Consider the following 19,434-nt stretch of genomic DNA (forward strand, 5'->3'; position numbering starts at 1 on the left):
TGATGGGAGGGGCGGGGTCTGCATGGGGAGGGGCGGCGGGGGCGGGGTCCGATGGGAGGGGCGGGGTCTGCATGGGGAGGTGCGGTAGGGGGCGGGGTCTGATGGGAGGGGCGGGGTCTGCATGGGGAGGTGCGGTAGGGGGCGGGGTCTGATGGGAGGGGCGGGGTCTGCATGGGGAGGTGGGGCAGGGGGCGGGGTCTGATGGGAGGGACGGGCAGGGGCCGGGAGCCCAGTAACACAATGGGCGTGGCCAGAGTTGTGCGGCTCGAGCATGGGGCGGGGCCTAGCGCAGCAGAGGTCGAGGCGGGGCCAACTTGAGTAACGGGCGTGGCGCGAGTGGGAAAAGCGACTGGGCGGGGCCTATATGAAGGGCGGGGCCTGAGTCTGGAAAGGAGAATGACAGGGTGCGGCACTTCCGCATTTCAGTGACGTCAGGCGCAATCGTCCAATCCGGACGCGAAGCGGATTGTTGCGCGGTGACGTTGGGCACGTCGAGTGGCACGTGGGCCATGGGGCAGGTCCCGCGCATGCGCACAATCAGACATCGATCCCCCTGCGCAGGCGCGGTGCCGTCGGGCGGGGCGGTTCCGGGTGCGGCTGCGGCAGCGGGGATCGGATCGCAGCGGCCATGGCGGCGGCGACAGCGGCGGCCCCGGGGGGGCCCGGCCCGGTGCCGGGGGCGCCCAAGCTGGGGGTGGAGTCGGTGAAGGGGCAAGTGTTCGACGTGGGGCCGCGATACACGGACCTGCAGTACATCGGGGAGGGGGCGTACGGCATGGTCTGGTGAGCGCCGGCGGCCGCGGCCCGATCCCTCCCGGCCACCGTACCCGGCCCCAGTCCTCCGGCCCGGCCACCGTACCCGGCCCATTCCCCCGGCCCGGCCACCGTACCCGGCCCGACCTCCCTCCCTCGCCCCTGCCGGCCACCGTACCCGGCCCCATTCCCCCGTCCTGGCCACCGTACCCGGCCCGATCTCCTTCCCCCGCCCCTCCCGGCCCCCGTACCCGGCCCCAGTCCCCCGGCCCGGCCACCGTACCCGGCCCGATCTCCCTCCCCCGCCCCTCCCGGCCCCAGTCCCCCGGCCCGGCCACCGTACCCGGCCCGATCTCCCTCCCCCGCCCCTCCCGGCCCCCGTACCCGGCCCCAGTCCCCCGGCCCGGCCACCGTACCCGGCCCGATCTCCCTCCCCCGCCCCTCCCGGCCCCCGTACCCGGCCCCATTCCCCCGTCCTGGCCACCGTACCCGGCCCGATCTCCTTCCCCCGCCCCTCCCGGCCACCGTACCCGGCCCCAGTCCCCCGGCCCGGCCACCGTACCCGGCCCATTCCCCCGGCCCGGCCACCGTACCCGGCCCGACCTCCCTCCCTCGCCCCTGCCGGCCACCGTACCCGGCCCCATTCCCCCGTCCTGGCCCCCGTACCCGGCCCCAGTCCCCCGGCCCGGCCACCGTACCCGGCCCGATCTCCCTCCCCCGCCCCTCCCGGCCCCCGTACCCGGCCCCATTCCCCCGTCCTGGCCACCGTACCCGGCCCCATTCCCCCGGCCCGGCCACCGTACCCGGCCCGATCTCCCTCCCCCCGCCCCTCCCGGCCACCGTACCCGACCCCATTCCCCCGGCCCGGCCACCGGCCGTTTTACTCGCCCCGCCCTTCTCCGAGCCTCCTGCTCGCAGCGCTGCCGCCCCCGGGGTACAATCCTGTCCCGGCTCCGGGAGGCGCTCGGGGGGAGGGGCTGCCAGCCGGACTCCTGGGTTCCGGTGCCCCGTGGTGCCGAGGGGGGCTCTGCCGCGGGAAGCCGAGGGCCGGGCCGGCCCCCCGTGCCCCCTCCGTGCCCCATGGCCTCCCCTCTCTGCCCAGCTCGGCCTACGACCACGCGAGCAAGATCCGGGCGGCCATCAAGAAGATCAGCCCCTTCGAGCACCAGACCTACTGTCAGCGCACCCTGCGCGAGATCAAAATCCTGCTCCGCTTCCGGCACGAGAACATCATCGGGATCAACGACATCCTGCGGGCCGCGGCCATCGACCACATGCGCGACGTGTATCCTCCGCCGAGCCCGCGCCCGGCCCTGCCCCGGGGGAGTCCCGCGCCCGCACCAGGCCAGGGGCCCCGGGATCCCGGCCCTGCCCCGGGGGAGTCCCGCGCCCGCACCGGGCCAGGGGCCCCGGGATCCCGGCCCTGCCCCAGGGGAGTCCCGCGCCCGCACCGGGCCAGGGGCCCCGGGATCCCGGCCCTGCCCCAGGGGAGTCCCGCACCGGGCCAGGGGCCCCGGGATCCCGGCCCTGCCCCAGGGGAGTCCCGCACCGGGCCAGGGGCCCCGGGATCCCAGCCCTGCCCCAGGGGAGTCCCGCACCGGGCCAGGGGCCCCGGGATCCCGGCCCTGCCCCAGGGGAGTCCCGCACCGGGCCAGGGGCCCCGGGATCCCGGCCCTGCCCCAGGGGAGTCCCGCACCGGGCCAGGGGCCCCGGGATCCCGGCCCTGCCCCAGGGGAGTCCCGCACCGGGCCAGGGGCCCCGGGATCCCGGCCCTGCCCCAGGGGAGTCCCGCGCCCGCACCGGGCCAGGGGCCCCGGGATCCCGGCCCTGCCCCGGGGGAGTCCCGCGCCCGCACCGGGCCAGGGGCCCCGGGATCCCGGCCCTGCCCCGGGGGAGTCCCGCGCCCGCACCGGGCCAGGGGCCCCGGGATCCCGGCCCTGCCCCGGGGGAGTCCCGCGCCCGCACCGGGCCAGGGGCCCCGGGATCCCGGCCCTGCCCCGGGGGAGTCCCGCGCCCGCACCGGGCCAGGGGCCCCGGGATCCTGGCCCTGCCCCGGGGGAGTCCCGTCCCTGCACTGGAGGAGGGGTCCCCGTGTGCCCAGCCCGCCACCCCAGAGGTGCCGCATCTCCTTACCAATTGTGTTATGCCCCTTGACCCCCATGCCTGCCCCCCCTCGGGGCGCCGCCCCCCCAGGTACATCGTGCAGGACCTGATGGAGACCGACCTGTACAAGCTACTGAAGACGCAGCAGCTGAGCAACGACCACATCTGCTACTTCCTGTACCAGATTCTGCGCGGCCTCAAGTACATCCACTCGGCCAACGTGCTGCACCGCGACCTCAAGCCCAGCAACCTGCTCATCAACACCACCTGCGATCTCAAGGCGAGGACACCCTCCCTGGCCAGCCCTCAGCCCAGCCCCACGTCCCCTCTTCCCTGCCCCTGGGCCCAGGGTCTGCCGCCCCAGGTTGGCCCCTCAGCCCAGCCCCCCCTGGTCTCCCCTACCCCTGGATTGTCCCAGCGTGCAAGTCTTTCCCCCCCACCCCCCACTCTATCCCCTCCCCCTTGAGCTCGGGGCGGAGGATTGGGCAGCCAGGACTAATCCTCCCTCCCCTCTCCAGATCTGTGACTTTGGTCTGGCCCGCATCGCCGACCCGGAGCATGACCACACTGGCTTCTTGACGGAGTATGTGGCTACCCGCTGGTACCGCGCCCCTGAGATCATGCTCAACTCCAAGGTGAGGGGCTGGAAGCCTGGCTCCTAGCTCTGTTTCAGGGCGTGCTGGCTCTGGAGAGTGAGAGCAGGGGGCTGGGAGCCAGGACACCTGGGCTCTGTCCCCAGCTCGGGGAGGAAGGGGGAATCTATTAGGTTGGAAGCCAGGATGCCTGGGTTCTACCCTGGCACCATGGGGGAGTGTCAGAGGAACCAGACCTAAGTTGATTTCCCTGGAATTTCCTTTTCTGGCCTCAGAGTAGCAGCCGTGTTAGTCTGTATCCGCAAAAAGAAAATGTGCCATTGTGGCACCTTAGAGACTAACCAGTTTATTAGAGCATTAGCTTTCGTGGGCTACAGATCACTTCATTGGATGAAGCTCATGAAAGCTTAGGCTCTAATAAATTTGTTAGTCTCTAAGGTGCCACAATGGCACACTTTCTTTTTTCTGGCCTGTTTCTTCAGGCAGTCAAACCTGCAGCTGCAGCAGGATTGGGTGGGTGGGGTAAGACCATGGGGGTGGCTCCCTGTCTCCGCCCCCTCTGACCCCTGTCTGTTGGTCCCCAGGGCTACACCAAATCCATCGACATCTGGTCGGTGGGCTGCATCCTGGCGGAGATGCTCTCCAACCGGCCCATCTTCCCTGGCAAGCACTATCTGGACCAGCTCAACCACATCCTGGGTGAGGGAGTGGGGCAGGGCATCTAGATGCTGATGTGTTGAGGGCCAACTGCTTATAAATGGGCAGGACATCTTGGAACTGGGGGCGGGGCTACTGGAGCACTGAGAGGGGCAACTGGATGCTGAAGTCGGGGTGGGGCCTCCATGGAGGGGGATGAATATCTGGATGATGTAGCTATGGAGCGAGGCTGTCTCCAGAAGTGGGGCCTCTTGCTGCAGGGCTGTGTGGTATCAGGGCAGGGCCTAGGCTGGCCCCGCCCCTCTCCGTCCTGACTCCTCCCCCTGTGCAGGGATCCTGGGGTCTCCCTCGCAGGACGACCTGAACTGCATCATCAACATGAAGGCGCGGAATTACCTGCAGTCGCTGCCCCAGAAGGCCAAGGTGCCCTGGCCCAAGCTGTTCCCCAAGGCTGACCCCAAAGGTGAGGATCTGGCATCCCCTCCCCCAGGCTAGCCCTGCTGTGTCGTGGGGCTCCCCCGGATCCCACCTTCCCCTGGGAGCCCCCCGGTGGCTGCCCCCTCACCCTGCCCCTCCTCTCGTCCCTTCCACAGCCCTCGACCTGCTGGACAAGATGTTGACCTTTAACCCCAACAAGCGCATCACTGTGGAGGAGTCGCTGGCTCACCCCTACCTGGAGCAGTACTACGACCCCTCAGACGAGGTGGGGGTCCGCAGACGCCTGGGTCCCCTCCCCAGAGCTCGGGGGGAACGGGCTCTGGTGGTTAGAGCAGGGAGCCTGGGAGCCAGGACTCCTAGGTTCTGTCTGTGGCGCAGGGCGGGGAGTGGGCTTTTCTCCCGAGCGCTGGGTGGGGGTTGGCCCCAGACACCGCAGCTCACTGTCCCCTCCTCTCTTTGAAGCCGGTGGCCGAAGAGCCCTTCACTTTCGACATGGAGCTTGACGACCTGCCCAAGGAGAAGCTGAAGGAGCTGATCTTCGAGGAGACGGCGCGGTTCCAGCCAGGCTACCAGGGGCCGTGAGCGCTGGTCAGTGCCTCATTCCGCCCCAGGGGGCTCGGACACGGGGCCGTTCCCCTCCAGGGGGCGCAGGGGGCCGTTCCCCTCCAGGGGGCTGGGACACGGGGCCGTTCCCCTCCAGGGGGCTGGGACACGGGGCCCCTCCCCTCCAGGGGGCACCAGCTCCCCTCCGGCCCCAGGGGGGACACGGGGCCCCTCCCCTCCAGGGGGCACCAGCTCCCATCCGGCCCCAGTGGGGATGGGCTGGCTTGGGGGTCTCACTGCCTCTCTCTTTCCCACCCCCCAGGTCCGTCACGCTCCAGCCTAGACCTGCCTCCCTCTGAGAAGGTTTCGACCTGGCCCCTGCGCCCGGAGCGCCCCTCGGACTCTGACTGGGGGGCTAGGGGGCCCTGCCCGAGGGGGCCAGCCCTGCCATTGTGCTGTATAACTGCTTCGCAATGTGGCTGTGACTCCTTAACCCCCCCAGGCTGTGCCTCTGGGGGGGCCTGGCGGGGGGACCCAGTGCCCCCCTGATTCCTGGATGTGGAGGGGGAATCTCTCCTGCTTTGTATCTAATGAGTTAACAATTGTAATTAGCCCCTGCCTGCTGCTGGGAATGTGTGTGTGGGGGGGGAGACTGGGGGGTACTCCCCTAGGAGTTCCTATTGCCCCCAGTTCCTGTCTGTGTCATGGGGGGCAGGGCTGCCCCTCCCATAGGGGGATATTTGTGCCCACCCAGCTAATATTTGTGTGTTGGGGTGGGGCTGGGAGCAGGTCCAGCCCCTTCCCCTTCCTTCCCTGCCTGCTCTAGTCTGGCAGGGAGGGGGGAGAATTTCTCCTCCTGCCTGGTCTGGGTGCAAAGTGATGAGCCAGGGCTGGTGGCTTCCCTGGGGGGAAAGAACCGCGGAGTCTGGGGGGGGTCAGCGTGGGCAGAGATTTGTATTTTCAGTCTTCCCCCACACCTGGGGGTGCCATCTCCGTTCAAAGGGCTACGGCAGCACCTGATGCCTCCTCTTGGAGCCCCCACAACTGACCTGCACATGAACCCCGGAACCTGGGCTCTGCACCCCCCACCCCCTCCAAAACCCACTAACAACACTCCCTCCCAGAGCCGGGAGAGAACCCCAGTGTCCTGGCTCCCAGCCCCCCACTCCCCTCCCAGAGCCGGGAGAGAACCCTGGTGTCCTGGCTCCCAGCCCCCCACTCCCCTCCCAGAGCCGGGAGAGAACCCCGGTGTCCTGGCTCCCAGCCCCCCACTCCCCTCCCAGAGCCGGGAGAGAACCCCGGTGTCCTGGCTCCCAGCCCCCCACTCCCCTCCCAGAGCCGGGAGAGAACCCTGGTGTCCTGGCTCCCAGCCCCCCACTCCCCTCCCAGAGCCGGGAGAGAACCCCGGTGTCCTGGCTCCCAGCCCCCCACTCCAACAAAAGACTGGATCTGAAGGATCCTGTGGTTTCGTGAAGGGGCCACTGGGAGCTCAGACTCCTGGGTTCTACACCTCCCGCACCCCCATCTGTGCCTCAGTTTCCCTTTATGATTGGCTGCCAACCTGTCTGCAATGTGGGCTGATTGCTGGTCCTCCCTGCCCCACCAGCCACAGCCCCCTCATGTATGGGGGGGCCCCACTGGCAGCCTGCCCCCTAAGTGGGGGAAGCCGGCGTGTTGTCCTGCCCTGTGGGGTGGAATTGGCTGGGCTCTGGTGACCCTGCTATGGAACTGTACAGACCCCCCCAATAAACCGTTCTGAATCCCAGCGCCTGTGTCTGGCTGGGGGGCGGCGCTGGGGAAGGGGGGGTAAGGCGGGGGCTCGCAGCAGGGGCGAGGGGAGCTGTGCTGAGGGGAAGGGGGGAGGCCAGGCCCCTCCCCCATGGCCAGGCAGATGGCTAATGAGTGAGGGGGGGGTGTCCGCGGGGGGGGAGGGGGAGCAGCAGGTGGTGGACTTTGTCCCTGGGTGGTTGGGGGAGCCCGTTCCCGCGGGGGGGGGACGGGGGGGCTGTGCCCGCGGGGGGGGACGGGGGGCGGTGTCCCGTTCGGGGGGGCAGCGGGTGGTGGACTTGGTCCCTGGGTGGTTGGGGGAGCCCGTTCCCGCGGGGGGGGGCTGTGCCCACGGGGGGGCGGTGTCCCGCGGGGGGGCGTGTCCCGCGTGGGTGGCTGCTCTCGCCCGCCCCGCCCGGACCGGCTCCTCCAGCCCGGCCGGTCCCGGTCCCGGTCCCGGTCCCGGTCCCGCCGAGCCATGTTCGCCCCGCTGCTGCTGGCGCTGCCGGCCCTGGGGGGCTTCGCCCTGGCCTCGCTCTGCCTCCGCCGCCGCCCCGGGCTGCTGCACCGGCCCCGCCAGCCCCCGTTCCCCTGCCGCCACGTGTCCCACCGCGGGGGTGAGCGCCGGGGGGGAGGAGGCAGGTGTGGGGGGAGGGGCGGCAGGGGCGGCCGGAGGAGGCAGGGGGAGGGGCGGCGGGGGCAGGTGCGGGGAGCTGGCGGGGGGAGGGGCGGCAGGTGCGGCGGGGGCAGGTGCGGGGAGCTGGCGGGGGGAGGGGCGGCAGGTGCGGTGGGGGCAGGTGCGGGGAGCTGGCGGGGGGAGGGGCGGCAGGTGCGGTGGGGGCAGGTGCGGGGAGCTGGCGGGGGGAGGGGCGGCAGGTGCGGCGGGGAGCTGGCGGGGGGAGGGGCGGCAGGGGCGGGGAGCTGGCGGGGGGAGGGGCGGCAGGGGCGGCGGGGAGCTGGCGGGGGGAGGGGCGGCAGGGGCGGGGAGCTGGCGGGGGGAGGGGCGGCAGGTGCGGTGGGGGCAGGTGCGGGGAGCTGGCGGGGGGAGGGGCGGCAGGGGCGGCGGGGAGCTGGCGGGGGGAGGGGCGGCAGGTGCGGTGGGGGCAGGGGCGGGGAGCTGGCGGGGGGAGGGGCGGCAGGGGCGGGGAGCTGGCGGGGGGAGGGGCGGCAGGTGCGGTGGGGGCAGGTGCGGGGAGCTGGCGGGGGGAGGGGCGGCAGGGGCGGCGGGGAGCTGGCGGGGGGAGGGGCGGCAGGTGCGGTGGGGGCAGGGGCGGGGAGCTGGCGGGGGGAGGGGCGGCAGGTGCGGTGGGGGCAGGTGCGGGGAGCTGGCTCAGGCCCATCACCTGGCTCTATAATCTGCTCTTTTCCCCACACCTGTGGGGCGTGGTGGGGGGACGGCTTCCTTCCTTCCTTCCTTCTTCTGCTTGCCCTGAGTAGGGAGCGCTGCCCTCCCAGACACCTGGGTCTCATCCCTGGAGGTGGGGGGGGACCGAGATGGGGTTGGAAACCAGGTGTCTGGGTGCAAGACCCTCATTGCCCCCAGGGCAGGGGGAACAGGACCAGGGGGCAGGATAATCATCCCTGGGGGGGGAGCAATCGGGTTGGAGGACAGGGGGGCTGGGAGCAGTGGGACCTGGGGGGACAGGGAGCAGTGGGACCTGGGGGGAGAGGGGGGCTAGGAGCAGTGAGGCCTGGGAGGAATGTAGCTAGAGGACGGGGGACTGCTCTGGGAGCATGGGGCCTAGAAGCAGTAGGGTGTGGGGGCAGGGGGGCTGGCCTGGGAGCAGGGGGCAGTGGGGCCTGGGAGCAGTAGGGTGTGGGGGCAGGGGGGCTGGCCTGGGAGCAGGGGGCAGTGGGGCCTGGGAGCAGTAGGGTGTGAGGGCAGGGGGGCTGGGAGCAGGGGGGGGGTCTCTGACCCGGGCACTCATTTCTCCCCCCATCGCCCCCAGGCTGCGGCGAGAGGATCGAGAACACCATGGAGGCTTTCACCAAGTGAGTGACACACACACCCCCGCGCCCTCCCGAGCCTCCAGGCACCACCCCTCCAAGCACATCCCAGCCCCCGTCCCTGCTGTGCCCCTCCCCCCCACGCGCCCCTCCCCATTAGAACATGAGAGCGGTCAGGCTGGGGCAGCCCCAAGGCCCATCTAGCCCCATGTCCCGCGGCCAGGAATCATCCAGTGACCCAGCCTGCGCCCATTGTCAGCCCCTGGCAAACAGAGGCCAGGGCCACCATCCCTGCCCAGCCTGGCTCATAGCCATTGAAGGACCTACCCTCCAGGTAGTGCTTCTTTGAACCCGGTTCTAGTCTTGGCCTTCCCAACATCCTGTGGCGAGGAGTTCCCCAGGCTGTCCGGCATTGGGTGAAGAAATGCTTCCTTGTGTTTGTTTTAAACCTGCTGCCGATTAATGTCGTTGGGTGACCCCCCCGCCCCCAGCAGCCCCTTCCCCTGCTGACCTCGTCTCCCCGCAGCGCGGTGGCCCAGGGGACCCAGCTGCTGGAGCTGGACTGTCAGCGCACGCGGGACGGGGTGGTGGTTGTGTCCCACGACCAGAACCTGCAGCGCCAGGCGGGCCGGGACCAGAACATCCGGGAGCTGGACTATGCGGTGAGACCCCTGGAACCCCCACCCCCATAGACAGCCCCTCAGGGACCCCCTGACCCTCACAGAACCCCCCGGGACCCCCACCCCCATAGACAGCCCCTCAGGGACCCCCGACCCTCACAGAACCCCCCCGGGACCCCCACAGACAGCCCCTCAGGGACCCCCTGACCCTCACAGAACCCCCCGGGACCCCCACCCCCACAGACAGCCCCTCAGGGACCCCCGACCCTCACAGAACCCCCCCGGGACCCCCACCCCCATAGACAGCCCCTCACGGACCCCCCGACCCTCACAGAACCCCCCCGGGACCCCCACCCCCATAGACAGCCCCTCAGGGACCCCCCGACCCTCACAGAACCCCCCCGGGACCCCCACCCCCACAGACAGCCCCTCAGGGACCCCCGACCCTCACAGAACCCCCCCGGGACCCCCACCCCCATAGACAGCCCCTCACGGACCCCCCGACCCTCACAGAACCCCCCCGGGACCCCCACCCCCATAGACAGCCCCTCAGGGACCCCCCGACCCTCACAGAACCCCCCCGGAACCCCCACCCCCATAGACAGCCCCTCAGGGACCCCCGACCCTCACAGAACCCCCCCGGGACTCCCACCCCCATAGACAGCCCCTCAGGGACCCCCCGACCCTCACAGAACCCCCCCGGGACCCCCACCCCCACAGACAGCCCCTCAGGGACCCCCGACCCTCACAGAACCCCCCCCGGAACCCCCACCCCCACAGACAGCCCCTCAGGGACCCCCGACCCTCACAGAACCCCCCCGGGACTCCCACCCCCACAGACAGCCCCTCAGGGACCCCCCGACCCTCACAGAACCCCCCCGGGACTCCCACCCCCACAGACAGCCCCTCAGGGACCCCCCGACCCTCACAGAACCCCCCCGGGACTCCCACCCCCACAGACAGCCCCTCAGGGACCCCCCGACCCTCACAGAACCCCCCCGGGACCCCCACCCCCATAGACAGCCCCTCAGGGACCCCCCGACCCTCACAGAACCCCCCCGGGACCCCCACCCCCATAGACAGCCCCTCAGGGACCCCCGACCCTCACAGAACCCCCCCGGGACCCCCACCCCCATAGACAGCCCCTCAGGGACCCCCGACCCTCACAGAACCCCCCCCGGGACCCCCACCCCCATAGACAGCCCCTCAGGGACCCCCCGACCCTCACAGAACCCCCCCGGGACCCCCACCCCCACAGACAGCCCCTCAGGGACCCCCCGACCCTCACAGAACCCCCCCCGGGACCCCCACCCCCATAGACAGCCCCTCAGGGACCCCCGACCCTCACAGAACCCCCCCCGGGACCCCCACCCCCATAGACAGCCCCTCAGGGACCCCCGACCCTCACAGAACCCCCCCCGGGACCCCCACCCCCATAGACAGCCCCTCACGGACCCCCTGACCCTCACAGAACCCCCCCGGGACCCCCACCCCCATAGACAGCCCCTCAGGGACCCCCGACCCTCACAGAACCCCCCCGGGACCCCCACCCCCATAGACAGCCCCTCACGGACCCTCATGGAACCCCTCACCCCATACACAGCCCCACGGGAACCCCCTGACCCCATGGAAACCCTCAACTCCCAGGATGTCTAACTACCCATAGACACCCCCAATCCATTGAACCCCCCAGCCCCAGGCCCCCAGCTGCTTGAGGCCAGGCCATGTGTGACCTGGACCTCCATGGTGACCCCCCCACAGAGTCCCTGGGAGCCCCCAACCCTAGACACCCCATGGGAAACCCCACACACTCCAAGCCCCCAAATACACCCCCTCACAGGAACCCTTCCCCAGCACCCCCAAACCCCATCCTGGGAACAGGCACCCTGGGGTGAGAGACCCCCCATCCCAACACCCTAGACCTCCCTGTCAGCCCCCAGCTGGATTACGAGCTGAGCCCCTCTGCCAAGTTAGCCCCTCTCCTAGGGGCAGCAGCCTGCCAACCCCCCCAGATTGCTGACTCCCCACCTCTCTCCCCCAGGATCTGCCCCCCTACAGGGACCCCCTGGAGGTGACCTTCTCGCCTGGTAAGTGATCAATTCCCTCCAGCCCTCCGCAGGAGGTGTCAACCTGCGGGGACCCCAGGGCTGGGAGTGTGTGGGGGGGGAGAAGGGGGCTCTCCCCTGGGAGGGGTGGGGACAGGCCCACCATCATGGCGTCCCCAGGCGATGCTCGGGAACTGCTCCCCAGGAAGCTGGGCAGGACTCTGGGGCAGTCTCTTCTCGGGGAGCAGCCTGTCTGCAGGACACACAGCTCCCCCGGCTCCACCTTCCTGGGTCTGACCCCGGAGCCTCCAGCCTCCTCTGCCCCTCCGGGCGCTTCCCACAGCGAGTCCGCCCAGGCGGGGTCCTGGGGAAGCCAGAGGGTCCTGCACCCCAACTTCGCAGTCAGATGTGACTCTCAGCCAGCCAGGAAAACAGAAGGTTTATTAGACGACAGGAACATGGTCTAACACAGAGCTTGTAGGTGCAGAGACCAGGACCCCTCAGTCAGGTCCGTCTTGGGGGGCAGGGAGGCCAGAGCCCCATCTGGGCCTCCCTCGCTTTACCCAGCCAGCTCCAAACTGAAACTCCCCAGCCCCTCCTCTCTCTCTCTCTCCCCCGGGCCAGGAGGCCACCTGATCTCTTTGCTCCCCAACTGTCACGGAGTGTGGGGGAGTCCAGGCCCTGCACCCCTCTTCCTGGGATCCACTGAGACTCTCAGCCAGCCAGTAAAACAGAAGGTTTATTGGACAACAGGAACAGTCCCAAACAGAGCTTGTGGGTACAACCAGGACCCCTCAATCACGTCCTTCTGGGGGAGCAGGGAGCTTAGACCCCAGCCCTGGGGTTCCCTGTGTTCCTCCACCCAGCCCCAAACTGAAACTAAACCCACCCAGCAGGTTCCCTGCTGCAGCCTCTGTTCACATTCCCGGGCAGAGGTGTCGCCTCCCCCTCCCCCTCCTGGCTCAGGTGACAGGCTCTCAGGTCTCCCATCCCCAGGGCACATTCCCAGGTCAACACTCCCCCCTCCCTGCTGAGTCACATCGTCACATCTCTCCCCCCTTCGAGACTGAACTGAGCGGGGTCACGCTGACCAGTGACCTGGGGAAGTTCGGGGCCCCCTCTCCGGGACAGCGCGTCCGCTATCAGGTTGGCCCTTCCCTTCACGTGGACCACGTCCATGTCGTAATCCTGCAGGAGCAGGCTCCATCTCAGGAGCTTGGCGTTGGCTCCTTTCATCGGGTGCAGCCAGGTCAGGGGAGAGTGGTCGGTGTAGACGGTGAAGTGTCGCCCGAAGAGATAGGGCTCTAGTTTCTTGAGGGCCCACACCATGGCCAGGCACTCCTTCTCGATGGCCGCGTAGTGTTGCTCCCGGGGTAGCAACTTCTTGCTCAGGTACACGATGGGGTGTCTCTCCCCCTTTTCATCCTCCTGCATTAAGACCGCCCCCAGTCCCGTGTCTGAGGCGTCGGTGAACACCACAAAGGGCTTGTCAAAGTCTGGGTTTGCCAGAACTGGGCCACTGACCAGAGCCTCCTTCAGCGCCCGGAAAGCCACCTGGCACTGCTCGGTCCAGACCACCTTGTCTGGCTTCCCCTTCTTGCATAGCTCAGTGATGGGGGTGGCTATGGCGCTAAAGTGGGGCACAAATCTTCGGTAGTATCCTGCCATCCCAATAAAGGCTTGGACCTGCTTTTTGGTGTGGGGAGCGGGCCAGTCTCTGATCACCTCCACCTTGGCTGGTTCCGGCTTTAGGCGGCCGCTCCCCACCCGATGGCCCAGGTAAGATACTTCCGCCATCCCCACCTTGCACTTCTCCGCTTTTACAGTCAGCCCAGCCCCCTGGAGTCGGTCCAGCACTTGTCTAACCTGGGACACGTGGTCCTCCCAGGTCTGGCTAAAGACACAGATGTCATCAATATACGCCACGGCAAAACTCTCCATCCCCCTCAGGAGCTGGTCCACCAGGCGCTGGAAGGTCGCCGGCGCTCCCTTGAGGCCGAAAGGCAGGGTCAGGAACTCATAGAGCCCCAGAGGGGTGATAAAGGCCGATTTCAGTCGGGCATCTGCATCCAGCGGCACTTGCCAGTAGCCCTTTGTAAGGTCCATGGTGGTGAGGTACCGAGCTCCTCCCAGCTTGTCTAGGAGCTCGTCCGGCCTGGGCATGGGGTAGGCATCAGATACAGTGATGGCATTGAGCTTCCGATAGTCCACACAGAACCGGACCGACCCGTCCTTTTTGGGGACCAGCACCACCGGCGAGGCCCAAGGGCTGGCCAATGGCTGGATCACCCCCAAAGCCAGCATGTCCCGGACCTCTCTTTCCAGGTCCTGAGCAGTTTTCCCTGTGACTCGGAAGGGGGAGCATCTTATCGGCGGGTGTGACCCTGTCTGCACCCGGTGGACAGTCAGATTAGTGCGTCCAGGCTGGTTGGAAAACAGCTGTCGGTACGGATGCAGCACCTCCCTGACCTCAGCTTGCTGGGCAGGGGTTAGCTGATCCGAGAGGGGAATTGTTTCCAGGGGGAAACCAGCTCTGGTCCCAGGGAATAGATCTACAAAAGGGTCATCTCCCTGCTCTTCCCACTGTCCACACACGGCCAACACCACATTCCCCCTGGCATAATATGGCTTCATCATATTCACATGGTACACCCGGCGGTGGTGCGCCCGGTTTGACAGCTCCACCACATAGTTTACCTCATTGAGCTGCTTGACGACCTTGAAAGGGCCCTCCCAGGCGGCCTGTAGTTTGTTCTTTCTCACTGGGATGAGAACCATCACCTGATCCCCAGTGGCGTAGGCCCGGGCCTGTGCCGTGCGGTCATACCAGACCTTCTGCTTCCTCTGGGCTCTGGCCAGATTCTCCCTGGCCAGGCCCATGAGTTCAGCCAGTCTCTCTCGGAAGATCAGGACATACTCCACCACTGACTCTCCATCGGGAGTGGCCTTCCCCTCCCACTCGTCTCTCATCAGGTCCAGGGGGCCCCTCACCCTCCTTCCATATAACAGTTCGAAAGGCGAAAATCCGGTCGACTCCTGGGGCACCTCCCTGTACGCGAACAGCAGGTGCGGTAAGTACTTGTCCCAGTCCTGCGGGTGCTGGTTCATAAAGGTTTTCAGCATCATCTTTAGCGTCCCATTAAACCTCTCCACCAGCCCATTGGACTGGGGGTGATACGCTGAGGCCCAGTCGTGCCGGACCCCACATTTCTCCCACAAGCACCGGAGCAGGGCCGACATGAAGTTGGAGCCTTGGTCTGTCAAGACTTCCTTGGGGAACCCCACTCGGCTGAAAATGGTCAGGAGCGCATCGGCCACGGTGTCTGCTTCAATGGAAGCTAAGGGCACTGCCTCGGGGTAGCGGGTGGCAAAATCTACCACCACCAGAATGTATTTCTTCCCCGACTGGGTCGTCTTGCTGAGAGGCCCCACGATGTCCATGGCCACCTTCTGGAAAGGCTCCTCTATGATGGGCAAAGGTCTCAAAGCCGCTTTCCCCTTGTCCTGGGCCTTCCCCACCCTCTGACAGGGGTCACAGGATCGGCAATACTGCCGGACCGTGGTAAAGACCCCGGGCCAGTAAAAGTTCTGTAGCAACCTCTGCCGGGTGCACCGGATTCCCTGGTGCCCTGCGAGGGGGTGTCATGGGCCAGGGACAGGAGCCTGCGGCGATACTTCTGGGGGACCCCCAGCTGCCTCCTGACCCCACAGGACTCTACTTCCCCTGAGGGAGCCCATTCTCGGTACAGGAACCCCTTCTCCCACAGGAACCTCTCCTGGCAGCCTCTCCTCATGGTCCATCCCACACTGAGGTCGGCCAGGTCCCTGAGCTTCCGCAAGGAGGGATCTTTCCTCAACTCGGCCTGGAACTCAGCAGCTGGGGCAGGGACGGGGCCCGGTTCCCTCTCACTGGCTGGGTCTGAGGCCTCCGCCTCTCTGAGCCTTGTTCCTGGGCACTCCCTCCCCACCAGGGTAGGGTCCTGCGCCTCCGGTGTGATACCCTCCCCGAGGTCAGGGCGCAGTGCCCCTCGCCGGCTCTGGCTACGCGTCACAACCAGGGCGGCCTGGGGCTTGCTTGGCCAGTCCTCTAGGTCTCCCCCCATCAAAACTTCAGTGGGCAAATGGTGGTGTACCCCCACATCCTTGGGGCCCTCCTTGGCCCCCCATTTCAGGTGTACCCTTGCCACGGGCACCTTAAATGGGGTCCCGCCCACCCCTGTCAGGGTCAGATAGGTGTTGGGCACCACCCGATCTGGGGCCACCACCTCGGGCCGGGCCAGCGTCACCTCCGCGCCCGTATCCCAGTATCCATTGACCTTCCTCCCATCCACCTCCAGGGGAACAAGGCACTCTCTCCGGAGGGACAGCCCCGCGCCCACCCTGTAAACTGAGCACCCTGAGTCCAGAGCCTCCAGCCCTCTGGTGGAGCTGGCCTGGGGTACTCTTCCCTCCTGAGCAGGTGGTAAACTGGTAGGCCCCCTTTCCTGGGTCGTCTGCCCCTCGTCCAGCTGGGTCCCTACCCAGTTAACCCTGGGTAGGTTGGGTCTGCTCAGTTTGTCCCTGAGCCCGGGGCACTGGGACCGTATGTGGCCTCTCTGGCCACAGTGATAGCAGCTCAGGTCACGTTGGTCCCCTCGAGCGGGTCGGAGGGGCCCGACGCCAGGCGTTCCCCTTGGGAGGGGGTTCTCCCTATTTCCCCGCTGGGAGGCCCCCTGGTGACTCTCTCTCTGCATCGGGGGGGGCCTGTTCTTTTGGGGCTCCTCCCGGCTACCCCCTGACCGACTGTTCACAAACTCGTCGGCCAGCTGCCCTGCGTGCTGGGGGTTCTCGAGCTTTTTGTCCACCAGCCACAGCCTCAGGTCGGACGGGCACTGTTCATACAGTTGCTCCAGTACGATTAGGTCCAGCAGGTCCTCTTTAGCTCGGGCCCCAGCTGTCCACTTGCGGGCATACCCCTGCATCCGGTTGGCCTGGTGTAGGTAGGTGACCTCAGGCGTTTTACGCTGACTCCGGAACCTTCTCCGGTACATCTCGGGGGTCAGCCCAAACTCACGGAGCAGGGCCTGCTTGAACAGTTCATAGTCCCCTGCCTCCGGCCCTGTCATTCGGCTGTACACCTCCACGGCTTTGGGGTCCAGTAAGGGGGTGAGAAACTGGAGCCTGTCTGCAGGGTCAACCCTGTGCAGCTCACAGGCATTCTCAAAGGCCGTCAGGAAGCTATCTATGTCCTCCCCCTCCTTCCGCTGGGCCAGGAAGCACTTATCAAAGCTCCTTGCAGTCTTGGGTCCCCCCGCACTCACCGCAGCCGCAGCCGGGGCCCCACTGCTCCTCAGCCTGGCCAGCTCCAGTTCATGCTGTCTTTGTTTCTCCTTCTCCTGACGCTCCCTCTCCTTCTCCTGACGCTCCCTCTCCTTCTCCTCCTGCTCATGTTGACGTTGTTTCTCCTCATGTTGACGTTGTTTTTCATGATCCTCCAGCTCCCTCATTTTCATCTCCCTCTCCCATTCCAGCCGCCTCCGCTCCAGGGATGGGGAGCTCCGCCGGGAGGATCCCCTGCTGGGTGCCGGGGTCAGGGTGCCCTCGGTATTCGCCGGGCTTCCCCCAACCCCTCCCCCGGACATAGGTAGGAAGGGTCTCGGGATGCCCTCGGCAGCAGTCTGACCCCTCCCAGCCCGGTCAGGCCCCAGGGCCCACGCTGCGTCCCCCGGGCAGCTTCCCTCAGGGACAGGGATCGGGTCATCCAAGCGATCCCTCTCCTCCAGCTGGGCATCAGCTGTTCCTTGGTGGACCTCCCGATGCGCAGCCCCCCCTGCCTGCACAGCTCCACCAGGTCGCTCTTCAGGCGTTTAGCGTACATCTCCCTGCTGGCCACTCGCAGGCCGGGCAGCTTCCCACGGTTTCCAGGAAAAGCCCCTCGTGTGCCCGTCCTTCTTGAGGTCACCGACTCTTTGCAGGGTCGAGCTGCAGACTCCTCCGCCCCTGGGACCGCTCGCTGCAATCCCCTGGGGGACCCTGTTACTGCAAAAGTCTTTCTCTCTGGTCACACATTCCCAGGGGTTAACCGCCCCCCGAAACCGTCTCTCTCTGAATCTTCAGCACGCCTGGTCCCCGTCAATTCCCCTTCATTTTACTGCTCCCCAGTCACTTACTGCAGGAAGCGCCGTTCACGGGGTGCAGTAGATCCCACCGCTGCCACCAGTTGTCACGGAGTGTGGGGGAGTCCAGGCCTGCACCCTCTTCCTGGGATCCACTGAGACTCTCAGCCAGCCAGTAAAACAGAAGGTTTATTGGACAACAGGAACAGTCCCAAACAGAGCTTGTGGGTACAACCAGGACCCCTCAATCACGTCCTTCTGGGGAGCGGCAGGGAGCTTAGACCCCAGCCCTGGGGTTCCCTGTGTTCCTCTCCCCAGCCCCAAACTGAAACTAAACCCACCCAGCAGGTTCCCTGCTGCAGCCTCTGTTCACATTCCTGGGCAGAGGTGTTACCTCCCTCTCCCCCCTCCTGGCTTCAGGTGACAGGCTCTCAGGTCTCCCATCCCCAGGGCACATTCCCAGGTCAACACTCCCCCTCCTGCTGAGTCACATCGTCACACCAACACCTTCTGTTGCCACCTTGCGAGGAGGGGCCCTGGCCATCGGTGGCCAGGAGACAGGGTGTCGGTCAGTCTCTGTGCCGACATCATCACACTGGCCCTCTAGGGCTCTGCCCACATCACACCCCCTGATCCACCACCTGGATCCTTAAAAAAGGCCTAGGGGAACTGAGGCACCCACCCAGTATTCGAGAGAACATTAAGAACAGTCCCACTTCGTCACATCCACCCATTCAACACCTGCCTCCATCTTCCCCTCAGGCACCGTCTCCCACGGCTCTGACCACCGCATCCCGCGCCTGGAAGACGTTTTCCAGAAATTCCCCCACATCCCCGTTAACGTGGAGATCAACGAGGATGACGAGGAGCTGATCCGGCAGGTGAGGGACCCAGGCGTTCGGCCCCTGGCCCTGCCATTCAAGGGACTGGGCTGGGATATAGGGGTATATATACCCAAGACTGTGGGTAACTCCCCAAGGCCTTGGGAGAACCACGGAGTCCTGGCTCCCAGCACCCCTGCTCTAACCCACCAGACCCTCCTCCCCTCCCCGAGCCAGGAGCGAACCCAGGTGTCCTGATTGTCTGTCCTACCCTCAGGTGGCTGATCTCGTCCGTCGCTACCGTCGCTCCACATCACCGTCTGGGCCTCCTTCCAGAGCAAAATCCTCAAGAAGTGCAAGGCAGCCGTACGTCTGTCCGACCCCCGTCCCCCACACCCCCCCATCTGTCCCACCCCTGTCCCTCCGTCTGTCCCACTCCTTCTGTCCCACCTCTGTCTGTCCGAGGCCCTGTCTGTCCGACCCCCGTCCCTCCGTCTGTCCGACCCTGTGTGACGGAGCAGGGAGTGGGCGGATTGACCTGGGAATGTGACAGGGGAGTTTTACTGGGACTGTCCGCATTGGGGATGGATAGCGGGGGGGGGCTTAGATACCTGAGCGGGGGGGGGGCTAGGTGACACCTTCTGCCTGGGGAACTGGACAAAAGCTGGAGGAGGAGTCGGGGACAGACGGCTGGAGGGGGTGTCAGTTTGGAGCTGGCTGGGGACAGGGAGGGAACCCCAGGCGTGGGGCTGAGCTCCCTGCCCCCCGGAAGGGACTTGACTGAGGGGTCCTGGGTGTACCCCACAAGCTCTGTTTTGGACTGTGTTCCTGTGGTCCAATAAACCTTCCGTTTTACTGGCTGGCTGAGCGTCTCGGGGAATCCCAGGAAGAGGGGTGCAGGGCCTGGACTCCCCCACACCTCCGTGACAACTGTGTCTCCCGCCAAGACACCCTCCCCCCAACTCCCCCTCTGTCCGTCCGTCCGTCCCCCCAGCTCCCACACCCTGACCCTCTCTCCTCTCCCGAAACCCCGACATGCCACTCTGAGATAG

General features: G+C 67.0%; 2 protein-coding genes across 2 annotated transcripts; both read left to right on the forward strand.

Moving 5' to 3' along the window:
• Positions 1 to 555: 555 nt before the first annotated feature.
• Positions 556 to 6,852, forward strand: LOC140912264 (mitogen-activated protein kinase 1). The gene is made up of 9 exons (XM_073346419.2): positions 556 to 783; positions 1,856 to 2,038; positions 2,947 to 3,136; positions 3,375 to 3,491; positions 4,034 to 4,148; positions 4,438 to 4,569; positions 4,700 to 4,809; positions 5,007 to 5,132; positions 5,410 to 6,852. Exons 1-8 carry the CDS (start codon positions 629 to 631, stop codon positions 5,124 to 5,126), a joined length of 1,122 nt encoding a protein of 373 aa, XP_073202520.1. The 5' UTR covers positions 556 to 628; the 3' UTR covers positions 5,127 to 5,132; positions 5,410 to 6,852.
• Positions 6,853 to 7,304: 452 nt separating this feature from the next.
• On the forward strand, positions 7,305 to 18,957 carry GDPD3 (glycerophosphodiester phosphodiesterase domain containing 3). Its single transcript, XM_078851046.1, is given in 7 exon segments — positions 7,305 to 7,471; positions 8,804 to 8,846; positions 9,328 to 9,463; positions 11,463 to 11,508; positions 18,324 to 18,442; positions 18,660 to 18,690; positions 18,693 to 18,957. Coding segments are annotated over 7 exon segments (717 nt in total). The 5' UTR covers positions 7,305 to 7,332; the 3' UTR covers positions 18,896 to 18,957.
• The last annotated feature ends 477 nt before the right edge of the window (positions 18,958 to 19,434 follow it).

The sequence above is a fragment of the Lepidochelys kempii genome, unplaced genomic scaffold (genome assembly GCF_965140285.1).
Source record: "Lepidochelys kempii isolate rLepKem1 unplaced genomic scaffold, rLepKem1.hap1 scaffold_245, whole genome shotgun sequence".
NCBI lineage: Eukaryota > Metazoa > Chordata > Testudines > Cheloniidae > Lepidochelys > Lepidochelys kempii.